We start from the raw sequence: 19,686 nt of genomic DNA, 5'->3' as shown, positions 1-19,686 counted from the left end.
TCATTTTCTTTTTTGACCACGTTCACACCATCTTTCTTTGGCACGCATTACACCGGACTGACCTATGAGCTATGGGATATTAGATAAATCACTCCCGTATCTAGCCATTTTATGATTTTCTTCATGACTACCTTTTTCATATCGGGTTTAGTCTTCTTCGTGGTTCTACTGAAGTGCTATGATTGTCTTCTAAGTTGATCTTGTCCATGCATATGGTAGGGTTGATTCCTTTCAAGCCTGTCATGGTCCACCCGAGAGATTTTTTGTGCTGTGACAAAACATTTAACAAACTATTCTCCTTCTCGGAGGTTAGACTGGCAAAAAGTATCACTGGTAAAGTCTCATCCCTACCTAGGTAGGCATATTTCAAATGTGATGACAAAGTTTTAAGTTCCAATTTGGGTGCATGCTATAGAGATGATTTTGGGGGATAACTTCATTAAAATCTAAGGGTTTGAATTTCATACCTGATCTAGTATGAAGGAAACTAGATTGGTCCTCTTATTCTCCTTCATAATCTGCTTTGGTGTTGTTGGCAGGGAACCCATTTAGTGCTTTAGTCAAACAACTGTTGCCAAGGCCATAGTTATCAGAATTGTGATCTAAAAATTTTTTGGCTGGGCCATGATTTTCGTGTTTATACGTCATGGACATCAAGTCGTAGCACAAAGTATTATATTCATTTATCTTTAAAAAATCACCATTGCCAAGAGTTGTTTTTTCCTCTTCTTGCATTGAGACAATGTCTCTAATTCATTGCCATTCTTCTGAATCGTCCACATATCTCATGGAGTTGAACACATTGATTGTGACACTTTGCTCTCTTACCCGCATCGTGAACTCTCCCTTCTCGCAATCTATTAAGATTCATCCAGTGGCTAAAAAGGGTCGTCTAAAGATAATAGGTGCGTTTTCATCGGCTTCGCAATCCAATATGAGGAAATCAACTGGAAATACGAATTTGTCCACCTTCATAATGACATCTTCTATTCTGCCCTCAGGACGCACATAAGACCAATCAGCTAGCTGGAGGATAATTGTGGTTGCGCAAGCGTTATATCTTTCTAGTTTTAAAAATATGGACTTTGGTATCAAATTTATGCGCGACCCTAAGCAATGAGAGCTCGCCCTACAAAGTTGTTACCAATTGAGCATGGTATCATAAAACTGCCAGGGTCTTTTTGTTTCGATGGGAGTTTGCTTAGTGCAGAGCATATTTCTGTTTTCGTGGCAACATTTTCTACCCTCCTCTTCTTTGTGACAATGTCTTTTAGGAACTTAGCATATGAAGGCATCCGCTCGATGACTTTCAAGTAAAGGTGCGTTGATATACAACTGATCCAGAACATCAACAAAATTCTTGAATTGGATTTCATTATTGTGTTTCTTCAATCTTTGAGGAAATGGTGGTGGGGGTCTCATGTCATCTGATGTTGGTGCTGAGGAAATTCTGGCCTTGGCCATAAATTTCCCATTATCTAGTTGATGATTTTCAGAGCCTTTATCCTTTTCCTTCTCTTCGAACAATTCATCTTGTTCCACATCTTCAGCTTGATCTTCTGGTTACGTAATGCCTTGGCAAGAATTATCTAGTTGTTTTCCCCAAACTTGTCATTCTTATTAATCTGTATTCCACTCCGTAGTGTAAGTACACTGCACTGCTCCCTTCTATGATGTTTAGTGATTTTAGTATTACTGGGGAGATTTCCTTATGGACAAGAATGTAATGCCGTGGAGATTTGACCCACTTGGTTTCCAATGCTCTCAGGGATAAACTATGGCTTTGCAAAAGAGTATCTTGACTTTGCAACAAATTTCCTTGAATTTTTATTGTTGATGAGTGTCTGTGAATTAGAGTCTTTGTTTAAGTCATGAAATCTTTTGTCGAGGCCATGAATTCCTACAATGAAGCTTCCAATGAGTTAGAATTGGAGTTAGAGTTGGTGTTAGAGGAAGAAGTTGTACCTTTAGTGTTTTGCAATGGCATCTGATGATGTTGATTCTGAAAATGTGGGTATTTTGAGTTACTCTGTTGTGGCCTATTATAATTTCCTTTCTGATTATTATTGGTCCCTTGATTACCCCATGAAAAATTCGGATGTTGTCTTCATCTTGGGTTGTATGTATTTGAGTAGGGGTTATTGTTGTTTTGGTTGTAGTTGCCCACAAAATTGGTAGACTCATAGTTTTCTGGATATTCACTCTCATGATGATTTTCGTGACAAAATATGCATGCATTACTGGTTGCTTTGGCTTCTCTCACCTCATTAGGACACTGCAAATTTTTTAACATATTAGTTATGGCAGAAAGTTGAGCATCTACTGAATCCTTACCCTCAATTTCATATGCTCCAGATGTTTTTCTATCGGTTCTCAGCCTTGTAGTTGGGAATTGATAGTCGTTATTTGCTATCCTGTCGAGGATATCAAAGGCTACCTCAGGTGATTTGTCAACTAAAGTACCATTTACTGAGGCATCTAAAATCATCCGAGTAGGTGCATTAACTCCATTGTAAAACATCATGACTTGAATCCAGTCATGAAATACGTGGTTTACACATTTACGAAGTAGACTTTTATACCTATCATAACCTTTGTACATTTCATCATCACCTTGGAGAAAGCTTGTGATATCATTGTGTAGTTGTGTATTCATATTAGGTGGACTCTATCTAAGTAGAAAACTCTTGCATAAATCTGCCCAAGATTCCATTGAACCTGAAGGAACTCCACTGAGCCAAGCTCTCGCTCTATCGCGTAAGGAATAAGGGAAAAGTTTGAGTTTAAGCACATCTTCATGCACTCCTTATTGTCGGAATGAATTGCATACTTCAAGAAAGACTCGGATATGTTGTCTAGCATCCTCATTAGGTGAGCTACCAAATTGACCAATGGAGTTTAGTATGTTGAACATCACTGGTTTAAGCTCAAAATGGGTTGCTTGTATTTCAGGTGCCACAATGCCTGGATTTAGATCGTCAAGAATTGGGTTCAAGTGATCTCGTATTGCTTGTGGTCTTGCATTCTCTCTAAAAATTATTTGCCGTTACATCAGAATTTGTCTGATCTCCCATATTGTGGCCTTGAAATTGTAGTTGATTCATATACACTCTGGTTCATTGGTTACGTCACCTTTGATTGAATGACTATTCAATTTCAGAGTCGAATGGCTCTAATGGTTTACCAGCAGATCTCAAGGCCATGCAACGATAAATCCTTCAATAGAAAAAGAAAAGAAAATAAGTTAACTAATTAAATAAAAGGTGACAAGAAAAACTTGTTATGGTGAAAAATAAAGATTTTGTCAGTTGTCAATCCCCAACAAAGGTGCCAAAAATTTGATCGCTTGTAAATGTGTATGCTAAGGCAAGCAATTCTGTGCAAGTATACACAATTGAATCAAGTAATATAGGGTAAGTGAGTTATCATATCCTCAGGGATTGGTCGATTCTTTTTAGGCTTCACCACAACTAGAACTAGTTGTCACAAGCTAATTCCTACAGTCTTGTCAAACTAGAAAACTATTAGTAATAAAGCAAGAAAATATTATAAAGTATGATTGCAAAAAAGTTTGGCTGAGGCAAAATAAATATGCAAAGATATCGAACTAAAATAAATCAAATACAAGAGTTGATTCAAATATATTCAAACAACCTCACATATTCAGACTTTTCACAGAGCACTCATACTATTATTTTGTTATGACAAACAATTATTCTAACTCTAGAACAAATTTTTATGACTTGCTTAAGCTGCCCGACATGATTACTGAGTATTTTTAGAGAGTTGTTATGGAAATACTACTCAGTGTTAACTACAACCCTTGGTTTGTAAGACTGTTGTTGCAACAATACCTCTGAGCGTGAACTATAATCGTTGTCTATCCTACTCTAGCGTCTATCCCTTTTAGTCGATTGAAACTCTCTCCTTATCTCTAAGGTAGACAAGTTAGAACATTACCATCCCATATCCATTGCATTGTTCACATAGATCTATCTTAATTCTCTCGAATCTAAGAATCAATATATAGATAACTGGCAATCTCTTGATGCTCTTACATTGTCAACACGAGTTTCACCAATACCCTATGTAATCTCTCCAAGCTCTTACAGTATCAAGGAAAAATATTTAAACAAAGAATAAAATAGTCATGAGTAAAACCAAAATTCATCATTCATAAAGCAGAAAATAATTGTTTAGGCAAAACAAAGATTAACACCAAGTAAAGCAGTTCATGGTGTTATCAAAAAGTCAACCAAAGTATCATCGTTTTAATACAACCCCAAGCAATGTAAAGAATTTAAGAACAAAGAAATAACGACTCCCAAAACCGGGGGCTCTGTCATGACACTCTTATCAACATAGCGCCTTCCCTCGGCCATCCTCTCTCGAGGCTTGACCACCTCTCTTCTATAGCTTGGCTATGGAGGACACCAAATACGATCAATTGGAAAACGGTGGGGAAGTACTGCTGTTGCTCGCTCACGCTTCAGTTAAAGCTCTTTTTCTTCCTTGTCTCCCCTTTTGGCAGTTGTGGCTGGGTATTTATAAAGGGAAATCTCCTAGGGTTTTGTGTAAGTGAAGATTCCCTAGATACCCATTATTGTCTTGTCTAGTGTAAAAAAAGAAATGCAGTTGGTTGTTTTCAGAATCTTGAGGGCTTACTTGTACGTGAGGGTAGTCGTACAACTGTCATGTGACATAGGCAATTTCGTCATATCCGCTTCAGACTTGCAAGATAAACCTTACCTTGGCGAGATAAATTTGCTCCTCATTGTCTCTATCTTCTCTATTCCAGTGGCCCCTGTGAAATACTTTGTCGCGACTGAAATGTTCTTCCTTAGTAAATTTTCTGCACATAAACAATCCACACAAACCCTTTCTCCTCGGCAGCATCAGTCAAACCAAACAAATGTTGCCTAAACAACACTTATCAACCACAAACAAATATAACCTAAATGCAACTAAAATGTTGTCTATACTTTGTTTAGACAAGCAATAACTTAAGTAAAAAGACTAGAAATAGAGTACTTTTGTGGAGTTATCAGTCACCATACTCGGTGGAGCCTATGAAGCCCCCATACCCCAGGTAGTATGATGAGAATGATCATTGTGCATATCATGGTGGTGTCCCGGGACACACTATTGAGAATTGCCTCACATTCAAGAGAATCATGCAAAGAATGTGTAACAAGAATTGGATTTACTTCAACTCAAGAGCACCAAATGTTGCACAAAATCCTTTGCCTACTCATTAAGAGACTGGGATTAATGCAGTCACTACAGAGAAATGAAGGAATATTAAAACTAGTGTTTCTGAAATAAAGTCTCATTTAGCTTGGGTATGGAGACAGATAATGAAAGAAGGATTTCTTGCACCACATTCTGATACATCAAGGTTTAAAGATGGTAACAATTGTTGTACCACAATGAACAAGGACATGGTGTGCAAGACTGAGCAGAGTTTAAAGTTTGGATCCAGCTCATGATAGACATGAAGGAGCTGGAATTCTATGACGAAGTCCAAGACTCTCCAGAAGCGGATGTTTGTGCTACTGGAGAATCATCCGAGGGAGAATATGGAAGAGGTAGTCCTTTGGTAATTACCCCTAAAGTAAAAATAGCTAACGCAAGCAAATGTGGTGATCACAACACCCCGACCTTTTCCCTAAAAGGACAACAAGCAAGTACCTTGGAAGTATGAATGCCAAGTAAGCATTCTGAAGGAAGATGACAACAAAGTAGGGCATGTCGTTGGGAAACAATACTCCTAAGAGGCTATGTCCCCCCGGAGACCACTTGAACACTTCAAAGGGGACGTGCTGGCAATAAACGAGCCAATAAAGGAAGAAGAATCTATAGAGTTTCTAAAATTTTTAAAGCATAGCGAGTACAACATCGTGGAACAATTACATAGCCTACCGGCACTTATTTTAATGTTGGCACTACTGCTAAATTTAGAGGCACACAGGGAGGCACTTTGAAGGTCATAAATCAGACATTTTTACGACAAGACATATCGGTCAGTAAGATGGATCGATTGGTTAACAACATTCAAGCTGTTAATCACATCTTATTTTCTGATGATGAGATTCCGTCTGGAGAAAGAAGTCGAGCTAAGGCATTACACATCACCACTCATTATAAGGGGAACATCTTACCGAGTGTGTTAATTGATAATGGTTCATCCCTTAATGTGATGCCTTTGGTTACATTGAAAAGGACGCCAATGGATACTTCCCCCATGAGAACATACCAGAGCATGATCCGAGCATTTGACGGGACCAAGAGAGAGGTAATCGACAAGATTGAGGTGCCTTTAACCATCGAACCTGCTACTTACAATATTGAATTCTTGGTAATGGACATCATGCCTTCCTCCAACTGCCTTTTCAGAAGGCCCTAGATCCATCAAGCTAGAGTAGTATCATCTACGCTACACTGGAAAGTCAAGTTTGTCATTGACGGGGCTCTAGTAATTATTAATCTTGAAGAAGATATTGTGGCGAGTGTAACCACTGATTCCCCATACATAAAAGTAAATGATGAAGCAGTAGAATGTTCGTTCCGCTCCTTAGAGTTTGTGAATGCCATATTTGTGGCTGAAGGAGGAAAGATTTCCAAACCCAGACTATCTGGGTGCACTAAAATGGAGATCGAGCAGACCTTGGGAAGAAGTACCAAAGTAAGAAGAGGATTTGGGAATCGGTTGCAAGGAAGGATCAACCCCATTCTTTCTATAACAAAGTTAGACTAGTTCGGGCTTGGTTTTCAGCCCAGTCAACAAAAGAAGAGGAAGGAAATTCAGAAAAATCGAAAAAGAAGATTGGCCAGATTAAATGGGAATGAATTTCAATGGGAACCCATGGTATTCCCACCTCTTTACAACACATTAAATATGGTGGTTATGTGATTGAGACCACCTCACCAGATTGGGAAGCTGCTTTGAAAGACTTGATTATCAAGCCATAATCACAAAGAATGCTAAAGATACGAATAAATCCGGAATCAGCCCATTGTCACTCGGGTTTGTGCTTGGCAACTGGACGGCTGAAGAACTACCTGTGATTTTCAAAATTCTTTCATAGTAATACTCAAACTATCCCTATTCTCCTATACCCCAGGAAATAGGTGATCTTTTGTAAGGGTGAATAAATATTGTTTTTGAATTTAATTAAAGATGCAGTTTCTTTCACGGCAAACATTTTCTTACTTCATTTCATCTTCTTATGAATTTAATTTTCCTTCATTCAGTACTTCGTTTCATTCTCTTTTGAATTTAATTTTCGTTCATTCCATGTGGGATATTTTCCCCTCATGCATACACATTTCCTTTCTCCTTCAGGTCCCAAGATAATGATAATGCAGGCACTGATGACTCTGACCCAGAGGTGGATTTTTAATCGTCCGATTATCTCAGGAAAATCGAAAAATGTGACAATGAAGAAGAATGCAACTTACCTTCTGAATTATTAAGAAATGTAGAAATAGAATATAAGCAAACATTGCCACACGAGGAGAAAATTGAAGTCTTGAATTAGGGTACAGAATAGGAAATAAAAGAAGCCAAAATTGGTACAACTCTCTCAGCTGAAGCAAGACAAAACTTGATAAGCTTACTTCAAAAATATAGAGATGTGTGTTGCTTGGTCGTATCAAGACATGTCAGGGCTAGATACCGATATGGTAGTCCATAAACTACCTATCAGACCAAAATGCAAACTCGTGCAACAAAAGCTAAGGAGAATGAGACCTGAAATGCTCTTTAAAATAAAAGAAGAAATCAAGAAGCAGTTTGATGCTGGCTTCCTTCTAGTGGACAAGTATCCGGAGTGGGTGGCTAACATAGTGCACGTTCTAAAGAATGATGGGAAGGTGCCCATGTGTGTCGACTACCAAGACCTTAACAAAGCAAGTCCTAAAGATAACTTTCCCTTACCACACATAGATACTTTGGTGGATTATACAGTCGAGAACGCTTTTTTCTCATTCATAGACAGATTCTCAGAATATAACCAGATTAAGATGCATCTTGATGACATGGAAAAGACCACATTTGTCACAATCTAGGGAACTTTATGCTACAAGGTGATGCCCTTCCGATTAAAGAATGTCGGGGAAACGTACCAAAGAGCTATGGTGACCTTATTTCATGACATGATGCACAAAGAAATCGAAGTTTTTGTCGACGACATGATTGTCAAGGCACAAACCGAAAATGAACATGTTGAGAATCTGAGAAAGCTCTTTCCAAGATTAAGAAAGTTCTAGTTGAAACTGAACCCTCAGCAAGTATACCTTCGAGGTAACATCTGGAAAGTCGTTAGGCTTCATGGTCAGCAGGAAAATCATCGAAGTCAATCCATATAAAGTCAAAGCCATCCAGAATTTACCTCCCCCATAAACCCTAAAAGAAGTTCGAGGTTTTATGGGTGGGTTGAATTATATAGCACGGTTTATATCTCAACTAACCGACAAATACGACCCAATCTTCCGCCTTCTTTGAAAGAACAACTCTGGAGCATGGGATAAGGACTGCCAGACTACATTTGAGAAAATAAAGGATTATGTATCTTACACTCTTATCTTAATGTCCCTCATCCCCTGCAAACCTCTATTCTTGTATTTGTCCATATTTGAGAATTCAATGGGATGTGTCCTGGGTTAATATGAAGAATTCGGGAAGAAGGAAAGGGTCATTTACTACCTGAGCAAGAGGTTCACTGATTACGAGATCAGATATTCTCCCATAGAAAATGTTTGTTGTGCTTTAGTTTGGGCTACGCGTAGACTTATACAATACATGTTGTACCACACCATTTGATTGATTTCCAAGTTATACCCACTAAAGTATACGATGGGTGTACCTGCTCTCTTTGGAAGGTTATCCAGATGGTAGATGTTGTTATCTAAATTTGACATCGAGTACGTGAGCCAAAAAGATATAAAGGGAAGTATCATATCTGATTTCTTGACAAGCAGAACTATTGAAAATTATGAACCACTGGACTTTGACTTCCAAGACGAAGACTTGATGGCCATATCCTTAGAAGAAGCAAGTACTTCCACATGTGATTCCTGGAAAATGCATTTGATGGTGCATCAAATGCACTAGGACAAGAGATTGGGGCAATATTGGTTTCTCCTTAAGGAAATCATTATCCATTCACTAGCAGATTGAATTTCGATTACACCAACAACATGGCAGAGTATGAGGCTTGTGTTTTGGGGATTTAAGCTACTATTGGACAAAATATAAAGACCTTATGGGTATATGGAGATTCGACCTTAGTGATTTATCAGCTCCACGGAGAATTGGAGACGAAGGATGTAAAGCTGGTACATTTAAGGCTGGCGAGGAGTCTGATATGATGCCAATTGACATGCAGTCATATGAGTACCTGGCTCATTTTTACCAAATCAAAGAAGTAAAAGACACTAATCCCTGGTACCATGACATTCTGCAATACATAAAGAACCGATATTATCCAGAGAAAGCCACTGAAACTAATAAAAGAACTATTAGAAGGATGGCGGCTGGATATGTCCTTGATGGGGAGGTCTTATACAAGAAAAGCCATGATCTAGTCCTGTTGAGATGTGTAGATGTAGAAGAGGCAAAGATGATAGTAGAAGAGGTACATGACGGAATTTGCAGAACGCATGCGAATGGACATATGATGTCGAGGCAAATTATGAAATGCGGATATTTCTGGTCCACATTGGAAAGCGACTGCATCAACTATGCTATAAGGTGCCATAAATTTCAAATCTGCGGGGTTAAATAAATGTTCCACATCAACCTCTTCATGTGATGACATCACCATGACCCTTCTCTATGTGGGGCATGGATGTTATCAGGCAAATCCATATGAAGGCTTCAAATGGTCATCGGTTCATTCTTGTGGTAATCGACTATTTTACCAAGTGGGTGGAAGTTGCTTCATATTCCAGTGTCACTCAGTCCACTATTTGTAAGTTTTGAAAAAAGAGATCATATGACGGTATGGTTTACCCGAAATAATCATTACCGATAATGCTACGAACCTGAACAATAAAATGATGGATGCTTCTTGTGAACAATTTAACATAAAGCATCACAACTCTACTTCTTATAGACCAAAGATGAACGAAGCAGTAGAAGCATCAAACAAAAACATCAAAAGAATAGTGGAGAAAACAACTGAGACCTACAAGGATTGGCACGAGAAATTGCCTTTTGCTTTGTTTGCTTACCGAACTTCGGTACGAACTTCGACTGGGGCAACCCCTTTTCATTAGCATATGGGATGGAGGCAGTACTTCCCATTGAGGTAGAGATTCCATCACTCTAGGTTTTTTCAGAAGTTAAACTAAATGATGCAAAATGGATACAAACTCGATATGATCAGTTAAACCTAATAGAGGAAAAGAGATTGAAAGCCATTCATCATGTTCAACTCTACCAAAAATGAATGAATCAAGCACATAATAAGAATGTGCACCCAAGAGTATTCCACGAAGGAGATCTTGTGCTAAAGAGGATTTGGCCAATTCAAAAAGACTTCAGAGGAAAATGGATGCCAAATTGGGAGGGACCTTATGTCATGAAAAGGCCTTATCCGGAGGAGCACTTATCCTAATTGAAATGGATGGGCATAAACTACCTAATTACGTTAATTCAGATGTAGTAAAAAAATACTTCACTTAGGACGAAAAGTCGAGAGGGTGCACTGAAGAAAAAGAAAAAGAAAAAAACAAGAAAAGAAAAAAACGTTTAGGGTGAAAACCCGAAAGGGCGCCCTAAATTGAAAAAAAAAAGGTGGGTCCAAGATGAAAACCTGCAAAGGACGTCTTGAAACCAATGATGGGTCCAAGTTGAAAACCTGAAAGGGATATTTGGATAATGATTCAGGAAAGGTCCCGGATCAAGATAGTAAAGCGTCACGGCATCCAAATATTCTACAGACTTAACGATTCAGAGAAATGTTGTGCTCTCCCGAACATTGTCGTATTTTCGAAGTTCCCTTTACAAATATTGTACTCAAAAGTCACCTAACGGCATATCAATTCAAAAACGCCCGCATTATTGAGATCTAAGGCATCCACTTATATTTTTTTATGTATTGACTTTCTATAATGTTTTTCATGTATTGTTTATTCCTTTTTCCTTATAAATAAATATTATCATTTCTCTAAGTCAATTTTTTTAAGCATCTTGGGTTGAATTTAAATCTAATGATTTATTCACTTTAAAAAAGATAATTGTGTATTACCGTGCAAAGATTTTGGAAAAGTATAGATATTCGGAAGCAAATCAAGGCTTATGCACCATACTTGAGATTAGTGAAAGGCATTGCCCAAATCAAGAATAAAAGCAACATTCTGTACATCGGATTCAAGCATGTTAAAGAATCCAAGATCATGAATCAGAAATTCGAGATTCAAGAATCAAGAGTCATTAAGACTGACAACCAGAGATTGAGAGTTCTCTCCAAATCCTAAAATAACATATTTCACATATGCATTTTAGGCACACATAAGAGCATTGCATCCATAGCATCGCATATATGCATAATTTTATAGACTCTTGTTAGAGTCAATTTCAACTTCACAGCGAAAGATATTGAACTCGAAGCGATGCAATTTACAAGATTGGATTTCAACTTCACAACTAAGGACATCCAATTCAAAGCTCAACTTCACAGCGAATGAGCCATCTACAATTTCAACTTTACATTGAAAGATATTAAACTCGAAGTGATGCAATTTACAAGATTGGATTTCAACTTCACAACGAAGGACATCCAATTCAAAGCTCAACTTCACAGCGAATGAACCATCCATGATTTCAACTTCACGAAAAAGGATATCGTGCCCAATCGATTGACTTGGTGTCATAGCAAATGAGTCATCTGCAACAACAGGGGGTTATCTCCCAGCCTAATACAGGATAACTCAAAGCGAGAAGACTTATCTTTCAATGAGAACTTTCGAGTTCGATTCCATTCAGCTCGAGGACGTATTTACCGCAATAAAGCCACAAGGAACTACTTTCCAGTCAAATTTTCATACCAAGGTCTTTAAACCAATAAAAATACCAAGGTTAACTAAGATTGGAAACAAGAAACCACTTTCCGATTCAAATTTCAAATTATGATTTCAACTTCAGAATGAAGGATATCGTTGTTCAAAGACAACTCCTGGGTTGTCCATAGTATGGCTCCATAACAGGAAGTCGTCCCCCTATTCTCGATTCCACAGCAGAGAGTAATTGATAAGAATTCAACGGCAACCTTAAGTTGAATTTCAAGCTCAGAAGTCAACCATTCTCACAGAAGTAGACTACTTATATGCACCGAATGAAAATTTGTTCCTCTTTATTTTTTTCCCTATTTTCGTTACACGATAATGGGCAAAGAGGGGCAGTTGTAGTCACTCATTTTCACCCTGGGTTCTATTTAATACATATATATATATATATATATATATATATATATATATATTTGAAAATATATATATAATATATAGTTTTTGAAAATATTTTTAAAACATATATAATATATGGTTTTTGAAAACTTTTTGAAAATATATATATAATATATAGTTTTTGAAAACATTTTGAAAATATATATATAATATATAGTTTTTGAAAATATATATATAATATATAGTTTTTGAAAACATTTTGAATATATATATAATATATAGTTTTTGAAAACATTTTGAAAACATATATATAATATATAGTTTTCAAAAACATTTTTGAAAATATATATATTATATAGTTTTTGAAAATATTTATATGTATATTATATATTATATTGTACATATATTATATTATAGTATAATATTATATTATATATATTATTTATCATATTATTATGGTTTATTATTTATTATTTTTCTTTTTCTTTCTTTCGTTTATTTATTTTCTTTCTTTTTGTGTTATTTGGTCCAACAGTGAATCCAAAGTACAAGTTCAAGTCCAGAATGAGGGCATGAAGGAGCCTAATCGGGTGGCAGGCCTGACCCAGCAAACAGGCCCGGCTGAGAGTCCAGCAGACAGAGGCCCAAGTTCGCCTGACCCAGTGAACTAGGGTTTCCAATTTAAGTAAAAGCGTCGCACGTTCCCAGTCGTAGGATTAAGTATCGATCGAACGACCCAGATTGCTTAACAGCTAGGGTTTTTAAAACCCTAAGAACATTAGCACACCGCAACCAATCCTAAGCCATTGGATCTGCAGCCAATCTAACGGCACAAAACAAAGATCAATGATATGGGTTTCTAATAACTCTAATCCGTACGACCACCTAGCAAGGAGGGATTCAACTCCACAACCCCTGATTTTTCGGCCAAGTCTGAAGAGATTATCCCCTAGTGGGAAACTACTTTCGAAATAATCAAGCCAACAACCCAAAATCTTAAAGTACTCTAGTCTAACTAGGACTCTAAACCGAACGAAAAATAAGGGACTCTTAATGCTATAAGTCCCTGTAAAAATCAAAGAAAAAATAGTTTAGAAAAAGCAAGAGAGCACTTTTAAATCTCGGAAGAAAAACGCAAATAAAAGAGGTATTTCCTTTACCTTACTCGGCTTACTTGCATGTGGTTTTGTTTGGGGTTTATTTTGTTTTATTTTTTATTAAAAAAAGAGAAGTCGAGGATCGAATGAGAGGGTTTTTTCGAAAGATCTTTCTCAGATCTAGCCCTCCTCGAGGCTTTTTTGTGAAAACAAAGTGCATTTTTGAAGAGATAAGGGAAAAAGCTTTCGAAAGATGAGAAAAAGAATTTGTTCCACCGCCGATGAACGGCAGCTGGCCGAAATTTGGGTTTTTGGTTGAGTGTTCTTCGTGCCATGAAGAACACGAAGAACACTCCAGAGAATTTTAAGGGAGTGGCTTTGATCTGTTTTGAGGGGGAGAAGACAAATGAAAGTTGTTTGTTGAATTGTGGGCTTTATAGCCGACCCGAAAACCCGACCAGATCCCCTAGGATCCACGTGTTTTCACATGGGTTGGGTCTAATTGTAGCTCTGGTCCCTCTATTATTTTTAAAATCCTTTTCATGCTTTAAATTTAATTTTAATTTCGGTTTTCTTTTAAATTCGCCATCCACTTTATTTCTTTTTAATTTGGTCCTTCCTTTATTTAATTCATGTTTTTTGTTTAATTATATTTTTAAGGCCATTATATATTTTTAGTTCTGGATCCGACATTATTTATTTATTTATTTATTCTTATTTTTATTTAACCAATTTATGTTTTTGTTTGTACTTGATCTTGCATTTGGTATTTTTAATTAATATTTTCATTACATCTTCTTCTTCATCACTTCATTTTTTTAATGTGTAGTTTATTTGTTTTTTACATGGCATGAATTAGTTCTATTTATTTTAGCATTTTAGTTCTATTAATTTTTTTTCTCATAATGTACATGTATATTTCTTTTCTATTTATTTCGTTCAAAGTATTATAATTTAACTCAGCTTTTTTTCTTCTGGTCAATTCAGTATTTTATGCAAATTTAACATTTTTTGGCCTCTTAGGGGTACTTTATAATCAATTAGAAGTAAGTAATTTGGATCGAATCTTTTGCTTTTTATTTAATTTTTAATTTTTATAATTAAGACAACTGGAAATTAAATTAGTACCGAAAGGGCAGTACAAGGGTGCTAATCATTCCTTGACTGTAACCGATTCCTGAGCCTTATATATTTATGGTAAAACGCAGATCATGTAAGATGGTGTCCGATCAACCTAAATATTATTTTTTTAAATGATCGGTGGCAGCTCTAACGTGTTTTATTTAAGTTGAAGCCCAATTCCGGGTCCACCCGAAAGACGGTTACGGCAACTATTAAAAGAAATTCAAAATTATGGTTGATGCAATAATTGACAATGTAATGAATAATAAGAAGGAGCCGGCAAAGGCTTGAGACATTTTATACTGTTGAATTATCACATGCATTGACTAATTTGCATAGTGCAGGCCGTTGAATAATCCAAATCAAAGAGCATGTATTAATCCAAAAAAAACAGTTAACCCAATGAAAAACCATTAATTTGAGAAATCGAAATTTCATTAAAAATTTGTTTAAATACCAAAAGGGAAATAAAAAGCTTTTTCCAAACTGATGAAATTTTGGTTAGGACAGTTTTCATTAAAATATATATATATAATTATACTTATTGGTTTAGGGCAGTTTTCCATTATTTTCGAACCCCTTTTTGAGTAAAAAATTAGTTTTTAAATATTTTTTAACTTTTGGATAAATTATTAAAATATTATTTAAATTATTGTATTTTAAAATCTTGTCTAAAGTAAATATTTTTTTTTACAGTTCTTTTTGACAAAAATGTCAATTAATATGAATGAATAAGTCACATCCCAATTTCGAGGTTACAGTTTTGAGAATTAAATTGTAATTGTTTAAGTGAAGTTCAAATTATGATGGACTAAATTAGAAGAAATTCAAGTTTTGAAAGGCTTAAATGACATGAGTGTGAAGTTTGAAGGACTTAGTTGAAAGAAAATATAATTGTGATGGCTTAATCATCATAATTTAGAAGTTTGGAGACTTGAATGCATATAAACGATAATAATTCAGGGTTAAATTAGAAAGACGTTACAAAAAAATTGTAGTAAAAAACCGAATTAAATAAAATACAATGTTAAAAGATTAAATTAATAAAATATTTTTAATTAAAAGAATATATTAGAGTTACAAAGGTGTTTTATAGTAGTATAGGAATGTGCTATTAAAATTCGATAAAAATTGACTTAAAATAAATGATAAATCGAAGAAATGAAGAATCATACAAAATTAAAATAATAAATTAAAAAAAATATTGTCAAAACAAGAATTGAAAGTAGATGTGTATTCTAAAATATTAAAAAACATGTGACTCAAATTTAATTGAAAAATTAAAGTAAATGAAAGACTTGAATGAATAAAAAAATCATAAAATTATTGAAATACTCAACTATTTTTTATATTTTAATTTACAAAAAATTTTAAATCCAAAATCGAAAATTGAACCAATAATTCAAATAAAATAAAATAAAATAACTCAGAATTTAAAGAAATAATTTTTTAAATCGAATTTTATTTCCCCTAATTACACTCAGTCAAAGAATGAGAGCCTCTCGCAGCATTGACTTGTGCTTGAAGATATATGGGGAGGTTTGGCGTGAAGTGTTGGGAATAGCAGGGCGCTGTTGTCACTGAAGCGGTCGGTAGTGCAGGTTGCCTGTTGGTTGTACGAAGGTATGATGTAGGATTCATTTAATGAACAAATTATCATTTTTTTAATTTTTCATTTATTTTATTTCTTCGAATGGTTTAAATAATTAGAAAATATTATTGATTCAGAATATTTCTGAATTATCAACGATATACATGTTTTACAGATTTTGTTGCTCAAGCTTGAATCTTTGAAAAGATATTTTTTTTTATTATTATGATCATTCAATGAATATATTTATTCAACTTTTTATTTACCCAAATATGTACAATAATGTGTATATAACTTAAAATATATAAAAATATTTAATATCAAATGATTGAGAATTATCTTTAGATAAATATTAAATTATATTTGTCCTTATTAATAAAAAAGATAGATACTCAAAATGAGTTTTAACAACTAAACCCCCCACTTGAATAACAGCCTAATTAACCATCCCAAAATCATGTCCACAGACTTGGTCCAATTTACTAATAATTTAATAATTCAATTAAAAGTCTGATAATTAATTTTTTTATGAATTTAAGAAAAATCTTATAATCTCACAATATTGTTGACTCAGACTAAATTAAAATTTGAAGTATAATAATTATAGTTTAGCCCAATTAATTGTAAATTATGGACACATTGAGTAGTTTCAAAGATAAAAAAAATTTCTTAAAAATTTCGGTTCAAAAAGGTGTAAACTATACAATTAAATCAGCATGATAGAATTTTGGACCTTACAAATTGTGTTTGTATATAACTTTATTTAATTTTTTCCTTGAAGTTTACAACGCATGAATAATACAAATTTTATTCATTGGCAATTAGGCCACATGTTTGCTGAGTAAGTAATGAAAATTTTGGCATTCTTGGGTTCCCACCTCAGCCCCCATTAAAATCATCAACTATGGCAAAACCCCCCCTAAAAAAGTAGTTTGATGTTCTCATCCCCTATAAAATCGAATGTTGAAGACAAAGTTTACTAGAAAATCAAATGACCGAGTTACCGGAGCCATATCCCCCAAATGAAAGCCAAAAGAAAATGAAAATTGTGAATTCTCGGTTACTTGTCACGATCGAGCAATAATACGTGTATAAAGGAATTCATTCCACGTGTCAGGTAACCCGGGAAGGCACCAATGGATACAATCGGCATATGTAGCCGGGTCAGCTTGTTGTTCCGGGTTTAACATTTTGCCTTGGCGAATAGTATGGACTGAAGTATGTGCATCTTTTCTGTACTCTGAAAGCTTTGTAATGTTAATCAAATGGACCGGAACTTTCATGTTTTCGATAATGTCTCTTGTAACCACAAACAGCCTACGATCAGTGCCCACATATAGGAACATTGACTGGTTCAGAATTGGTGTTTTCTCTAATGCACATTTAATGCCGCCAGGGTTGTTCCAATCCGTGCTACTGCAATACATAGATATATTATGTTTCAATGAGAAACAGTTTGGTCTATTTATTATTAGTGATATGTCATAGTCCCACTGCCAACCACTTGGACAGTCGTAAAAGTGATTCTTTATGGAAATAGAAACTTAGAGAAAAAGCAAGTGAATTCATTACTTGATATGAAGAGGAGACATGCTGCTGAAGAAAACCATGGTTCGATTTGGATCTATATTTTTATCAACCCATTGAGACCATGTAGTTAATACTTTATTATATGCTGTTGGCCTGTCGATCTCATCATATTCCGTATCGCCTCGATCGAACGATCCTCGTCTGTTACATTCAAGTGCAGGATCAGTTTCCAAAACATTATGATGCAATCGAAGTACAATTTTTTTGTGATATAGATTTACATACAAGACTTTCATGTTGAAAGTGTTCATCCACCAAATATACGTGTTGAAGACCAAATAATCGATATCTTTCCAGTTCTTGCCGTGTTCTTCGATCGATTCGGGCATTATTATACGATTCAAGATGCTATGCATGTCTGGGTCGTCTGAATTTGATCGCACCAGGAATGGTGCCCAATAAAACTCCACTGTCGCATTGTAATCCTTTGAACAAGCAGACAATAATTATTTCGTTAGTTTTTCTCTACGATATTGATATTACAATGTATATGTACTAATCACAACATGTGACATGCGGTCATTGTTTCATAAATTTTTATTTACGATATTAATGTTATAGTCTATACGTATTGACATCGTGTGACGTACGGTCATTATTTGGTAAGACAGGTCGAATACAAGAAGTGACATTTCATCATATATTGGTTGGCAAAGTGAGATCAATTTACCTCCATTCTAAACACTGCAAGAGACCCTGATTTTTTCCAGGTCTTCCTTCCAGGGGGAGCAACTGATTGAACCAGACAAACCATGGATTCCCATTGATTTCTGTTCAATGAATCTCCAACAAACATAAGTCTTTTGTTCCTCAGCTTCTCAACCAATAATCTTGGTTTGTACCTTATAGCAGGTTAAATAAAAGGAAAAAAATGTAAGAATCGTATAGAAAAGTTAATAAGGATCCAATTTAAGAGCTCAAAAGGATGGTCTTACTTTGGTAAATTACACTCTCTAGGCTGCCATCTCCAGTTCTGATACAAAGAATCTTTCCTTCCATTTCTCATGCAAGTTACTTGTGCTGTAAGAAACTCACATTCATCTTCAATGTATAAAGGAAGTGTTTTATTGTCGAAAACCCATTGTCCATCGAAGAGATCACAGCTTTCTGGAGGCAATTCGACATCTTCATCGTCTTCTTCAATCACTGGTATCTCAATCTTTTCTACTACTACTTCTTCGTGTTCTTCTTCATCTTCTTTATCTTTCAGAACAATGGATTTCTTCAAATCTTGATCAGATTCCTTTGCAATTGTTTCCTCATCAGCTGTGTTCAATGAACCCACATTTTCTTTTTCCTTCTTCATTGATTCGTGAACTAGGTTTCGTTGTTTAGACTGTACCTCAAGGATTTCATTTTCACTAGCTTTAGGCCTTGAAAATGGGAACTCAGCTATGGATTTGACGTCCTCATTGTACATAAAAACACCGAACAAAAACACAGAGAAAACTACAACGACTATGGGGAGATTATTGTTTTTGCGCTGCTTCATGGTTTCAGGGAAGATCTTACGACGAGTTGGCTGCATGACGAAGAATATTTGGTTAGACAGAAAAAAATAGGGATGGAAAAATAGAGAAGAAAGAAATATGAGCACAGCGTCTGTTTGGAGAGAGAGAAAATATAAGAAATGGTTTTACTGTGTTTGTTTAATTAAAGTTTGGTGAGAAGGGTTTTCTTGTAGAAGCAGTTTTAAGATTTCTGCTTAGGGAGAGTCGTCTTGCTCAATTCTACTTTCTTTTTCATATAAACAAATATCAATATTAGATCATGACATTCTTATAGGAATTAAGTTCAAATAATATTATTTAAATAATAGATAATGAGCACGAATCAAGCATGAGATCTTAAGTTTAAACATGTTGTATCTAGGAGTCT

At 35.4% G+C, this 19,686-nt stretch overlaps 1 protein-coding gene across 1 annotated transcript; it reads right to left on the bottom strand.

Moving 5' to 3' along the window:
- Nucleotides 1-16,988: 16,988 nt before the first annotated feature.
- On the bottom strand, nt 16,989-19,374 carry LOC120187544 (protein ESKIMO 1-like). The gene is made up of 5 exons (XM_039191247.1): nt 18,744-19,374; nt 18,479-18,650; nt 18,034-18,233; nt 17,791-17,949; nt 16,989-17,634 (listed from the first exon to the last, which is right to left on the bottom strand). Exons 1-5 carry the CDS (start codon nt 19,334-19,336, stop codon nt 17,286-17,288), a joined length of 1,473 nt encoding a protein of 490 aa, XP_039047178.1. The 5' UTR covers nt 19,337-19,374; the 3' UTR covers nt 16,989-17,285.
- Between the last annotated feature and the right edge of the window lie 312 nt (nt 19,375-19,686).

This window comes from Hibiscus syriacus, unplaced genomic scaffold (genome assembly GCF_006381635.1).
Source record: "Hibiscus syriacus cultivar Baekdansim isolate YM2019G1 unplaced genomic scaffold, ASM638163v2 tig00113725_pilon, whole genome shotgun sequence".
NCBI lineage: Eukaryota > Viridiplantae > Streptophyta > Magnoliopsida > Malvales > Malvaceae > Hibiscus > Hibiscus syriacus.
Note: the sequence above shows the minus strand (reverse complement) of the source record. Positions and strands in the feature narration are given on the sequence as shown.

What these genes read in the sequence shown, in the direction of transcription:
- LOC120187544 (XM_039191247.1), bottom strand. Translation starts at nt 19,336, where the DNA reads ATGCAGCCAACTCGTCGTAAGATCTTCCCTGAAACCATGAAGCAGCGC. An exon ending in TTGCAGTGTTTAGAATGGAG is followed by an intron (nt 18,234 to 18,478) that starts GTAAATTGATCT and finishes GCTTGTTCAAAG; the next exon opens with GATTACAATGCGACAGTGGA. An exon ending in ATGTCTCCTCTTCATATCAA is followed by an intron (nt 17,635 to 17,790) that starts GTAATGAATTCA and finishes TATGTATTGCAG; the next exon opens with TAGCACGGATTGGAACAACC.